Source organism: Arvicola amphibius, chromosome 7 (assembly GCF_903992535.2).
Source record: "Arvicola amphibius chromosome 7, mArvAmp1.2, whole genome shotgun sequence".
Lineage (NCBI taxonomy): Eukaryota > Metazoa > Chordata > Mammalia > Rodentia > Cricetidae > Arvicola > Arvicola amphibius.
Window position 1 is genome coordinate 257,279 of NC_052053.1, and position 4,849 is coordinate 262,127.

Below are 4,849 nucleotides of genomic sequence, written 5' to 3' on the forward strand. Positions count from 1 at the left end.
TGAGTTTGTAACTTTTTTATTTCTAGATTTCTTTTAGTTTGTTCATTTTTTATTGATTTGTTTCAACTTTTAAGTCTTGAAATTTTATTCATTTCCTTCCAGTGTTTATTCGTGTTCTTATATTTTTCTTTAAGGCATTTATTTGTTTCTTCTTTATGTACTTATATGCATAAATACTCTCCTAATGTTTTTTATTTGTGTTTCAACTATATTAAAATACTCAGGGACTCCTATATAATAGTATTTTGGGAGATATATGTCTAGTAGTTATACATACACACACACACACACACACACACACACACACACACACACACCACAAACACACCTCTGTCTAGTGGGTATTGTTCTGGGTATTATTGATAATGTTTTTGTGCTGGTGTCTTGGCATCTGTAATTGGAACATAGACATTCCAGGTGCTGGTATCTAGTCCTGACAGGTGTGGGTTCTAGGGTGATTCAGGTAAAATGGTTTTCCGGGTGTTGGAACATGAGACTTAGAAATGAGAGTGGCTTGGGAGTGGTGGAGTGAATTCAAGGAGAGAAGAATTCAAGGAGTCCTCCAGGAGTCTTCTTAGTTAATTATCTAGGAATGGGAGCAATAACTGAGGAGAGGCCATGGCAGAAATTCTGCAATTGAGCTGGTGATGAGACTAGAGAATTGGATTTGGAATAAGAGATGGAGAGATGAAGATTTGCAGTTATCTTATTGACTTCCCTGGTCAGAATGGCCTGTGGTTTCCCAGGGAGTGCCTCCAGTGGTTGAGGCTGGGATAAAGCTGTAAGTGGAAGAAAGGAAGTTTGGAGTGGAAGGTCTGTCTGATCCATTGGAGACAGCTGCAAGACAGGAAACGAAGTTACAACAGGTGTTCTGTTGCAGACCTGGGATGAGACTAGGGGATTAGTTTGGAGAAGCAGGAGTGGTGAAGATCTGTAGTTAGCCTACCTGCTTTCTAGCTGGAGTGGTCTGTGTGTTAACCAGTATTTAATGGAATTTTGGAGTATGTCTAAGGTACACATGGAAAGTAAAAAGTTAGGAAGGGAATATATATAGAATCCAGGAATGATGAGGTGGGAGGAGGCTGCTATAGCTTGTTCTGCTGGAGAATTAATGATGAAATTGGTAGTTTGGATTTGGAACAATAGAGGGAGAAGTGAAGCCTCTGGTGTTAGTCTGTTTTCTTGACCAGAGTCTATCTCTTGACTTTTAACCAGGATACTTAAATATAAATATTGTGCCTCACTTTTTATTCCGATAAGCCTAAATGGAGCTATAGAATAATTTTGACATTCAATGCTTTCCAAACCAATGAAACTATAGTTTAATAAATATTTACCATTTAATTCCTAGTCTATATGTTTTGGGTAGAGGAAGATCTTTTTCCATACATGTTATGTCTACTCCTATGTTATGTACAAAATTCCTACTATAAAAAAATCATACAAAATTTAATTATCTTTATATATTAGAATAAATGTAACATATTTATTGCTATTTCTTTGACTTTCAGATGTATCATTTATATGTAGCTAACATTTATTAGGTCATGAGATGGCTTAATACTGATTAGTAAGAAAAATTATATTTTCAGTATCAGAGGGAAGATTTCTCTAATTACTACTACATGTTTCATCATAACAAGCTATCGCGATTCCTTGGGGTCCATGTCACTAGTGTGAAGTAGTTACAGATTACACAATCAACAATACCATGAAATAAATTGTCAGGTTTCTGTCTTCTTACTGACTTCTCTTTGTTCTTTACAAATTGTCCAGAGTTGCTAAAATATTTGTACTTATGTACTTAATTGGATTTAGTTTTACTGATGAATTACTACTAATTTTGGAGAAATATAAAATAATTTTATTTTGAAGAAGACTGTACATGTGGTTTACTAATTTTATCAAAACATTATCAAATCGGATACTGAGAAAGACGGAATTTTGGTGAGTTACTTCAAAATAGTGTACCTTTTTAGTCCTCCATGCTATTTTTCAAAATCACAGCCACCTTTTACATTATTTATGCACACCTTTTATCCAAGCACTTAGAAAGCAGAGATAGTATATATTCTCAAGTATAGGTAAATCCTGGTTTACATAATGAGTTTCAGACCATCCAGCTCTACATAGTGAGACCATATTATAAAAAATGTTGATAAAAATTAACGAAGTAATTTGTTTACATCCTTCTTCTGGGATATAGTAGAGTCTGTGTAAATAAATATTAATTTGTGCATTTTAAAAATTATGTCAAAGTGGAGAAAAATAGTGTTTTTATTATTAAATAAAAGTTATATTATTCCAAAACAGGTGAACAAGGGACCCTCAATCAAAATATATGATTGGGAAGGGCAGAGAAGTAATAGAAGAAAAAGAAACAGAAGCTACATTATATTAACCCTTCGATTTGTTGGTTACTGATTATGGAGTACTCTACAATTTTGTAGGTAGGATAATCATTATCCAGCATAGTAGTTGAAAAACAAAGAAAACTATTGGTAACTTAACACTGACAATGGAAGCATCAATGTACTTAAAGTTCTGAAAGTAAATCCTCATCCTTAATCTAAAGGAGACAAGATATAGCTGTATAGCCCTTCTTTTCATTTTGTTAATTAAAAATTTCCGCCTCCTCCCCGCCTCCCATTTACACCCCTCCCTCTCCACTCCCCCTCCCTCTCCTGTCCAGAGAGCAGTAAGGGTTCCCTGCCCTGTGGGAAGTCCAAGTTCCTCCCCCCTCCATCTAGGCTCAGGAAGGTGAGCAACCAAACAGGCCACCCCATTCCCCCCAAGCCAGTATGTGTAGTAGGATCCAAATCCCGTGTCATTGTCCTTGGCTTCTCAGCAGCCCTCATTGTCCGCCATGTTCAGGGAGACCGGTTTTATCTCATGCTTTTTCAGTCCCAGTTCAACTGGGCTTGGTAAGCTCCAAATAGATCAGCCCCACCATCTCAGTGGATGGGAGCACTCCTCGCAGTTCAGATTAAATATCATATTTATTTCATTGAAAATAGATTCTTATATTTTTAATGCAAAGTTTTATGGTTTATTTCTAATAGTTAAAAAATCTGGCTATGCCCTCTTTAGTATAGTGCTATGAACATGTGAGTGAATAAGGACCAAAGGGTATGAAATGTGGACATTTGTAGACTTCTCTAAAATTCTTCCAATTTGTGTCACATGTTTTGCATTTGGAACCGTATGTGATGTGTTTAGTTTGCACAGATCTTCTCAAACTTAAACTTATGGACACTGCAATCTTCTTAGTGCTTTAATAACCTCAATATATGTATTTAACATCATATAATGATATTTTATCATGAGTACTCTAGCATCAAGCAAATGTAGATTTAATATATATATTCTCATAAACAATTGTAGCTCACCTATAATGATACTGATGAGTATTACATTTTAATCCCAGACCAGGAAAATTCAGGAATGAAGAATAAAGGACATTGCTTCAAAACACTGATCACTGATCAGCCACACAAGAACCAAAAGTGAAGCATAAAACTTCTGAATTTAAAATGCTCATGTCTGATTTCATGTTTGATGATGAGCTCCAACTAAGTTTCTACCACTCCACTTTTCAAGTTCTTTTCACTTTCATATCATTCCTCTTCCTCTTTTATAATCTAAGAAATGATGTCACATGAACTGATGAACCAGAGTTCTATGACCACATTCATCTTAGTGGGATTCTCAGAATATCCACAGCTTCAAATACCTCTCTTCCTCCTGTTCTTGACCATTTACTCAGTGACTTTGATGGGGAACCTGGGCATAATTGTGGTTATCAGGATCAGTCCCAGACTTCACACACCCATGTACTTTTTCCTCAGTCATCTTTCGTTTTTGGATATATGTTATTCTAGTGTATTTACACCCAAACTGTTGCAGATCTTGGTGATGGAAGACAGAACCATTTCTTTCAGAGGATGCATGACACAATTTTTCTTCATTTGTACATTTGTGATTACAGAGATGTTCATGTTAGCAGTGATGGCCTATGACAGGTTTGTGGCTGTATGTAACCCCCTGCTCTACACAGTTGTAATGATTCATAAGTTCTGTGCTCTACTAGTGGCTGGGACTTACATGGTAGGTGGCCTGTGTGCAGGGATAATAATATATACTCTTTTACAACTCTCTTATTGTGACTATGGCATTATTAATCACTTTGGCTGTGAGTACTCTGCTGTCATCTCTGTATCGTGCTCTGACTCCTCCTTTAGCCAGATGGTATGTTTAGTCATTTCTATATTAAGTGAGTCTTCTAGTGTCCTGATCACTTTAGCCTCATATGTGTTCATAGTTGTCACTATTATTAGGATGCCTTCCAAAGGAGGACTACGAAAAGCCTTCTCCACCTGCACTTCCCATCTGACAGCCATCACAATCTTCCATGGAATCTTACTCCTCCTGTATTGTGTTCCCAACTCAAACAGCTCATGGCTCTTTGTTAAAGTGGCCACTGCTCTTTATACAGTCATGATCCCCATGCTGAATCCCCTTATCTACAGCCTTAGGAATAAAGAGGTGAAAGAGACAGTCAGGAGACTTATGAGCTCAAAACTGCACTCTCACTTGACATAATTATGTGTGTGTGTGTGTGTGTGTGTGTGTGTGTGTGTGTGATAGAGAGAAAGAGAGATATAGACAGAGTTGAGACAGAGAGAGACATACACACACAGACACACACACACACACACACACACACACACACAGAGAGAGAGAGAGAGAGAGAGAGAGAGAGAGAGAGAGAAACACCGTAGTATTATTTTCTAAGTGCAGACAGACTACAGACATCTATTTTCTCTATTTAGTATAAGTATATTACATG

The 4,849-nt window shown here is 36.8% G+C and overlaps 1 protein-coding gene across 1 annotated transcript; it reads left to right on the forward strand.

Moving 5' to 3' along the window:
* The first annotated feature begins 3,648 nt into the window (after positions 1 to 3,648).
* LOC119819399 (olfactory receptor 5D18-like) lies at positions 3,649 to 4,602 on the forward strand. Its single transcript, XM_038337592.1, has one exon. It carries the CDS (start codon positions 3,649 to 3,651, stop codon positions 4,600 to 4,602), a length of 954 nt encoding a protein of 317 aa, XP_038193520.1.
* The last annotated feature ends 247 nt before the right edge of the window (positions 4,603 to 4,849 follow it).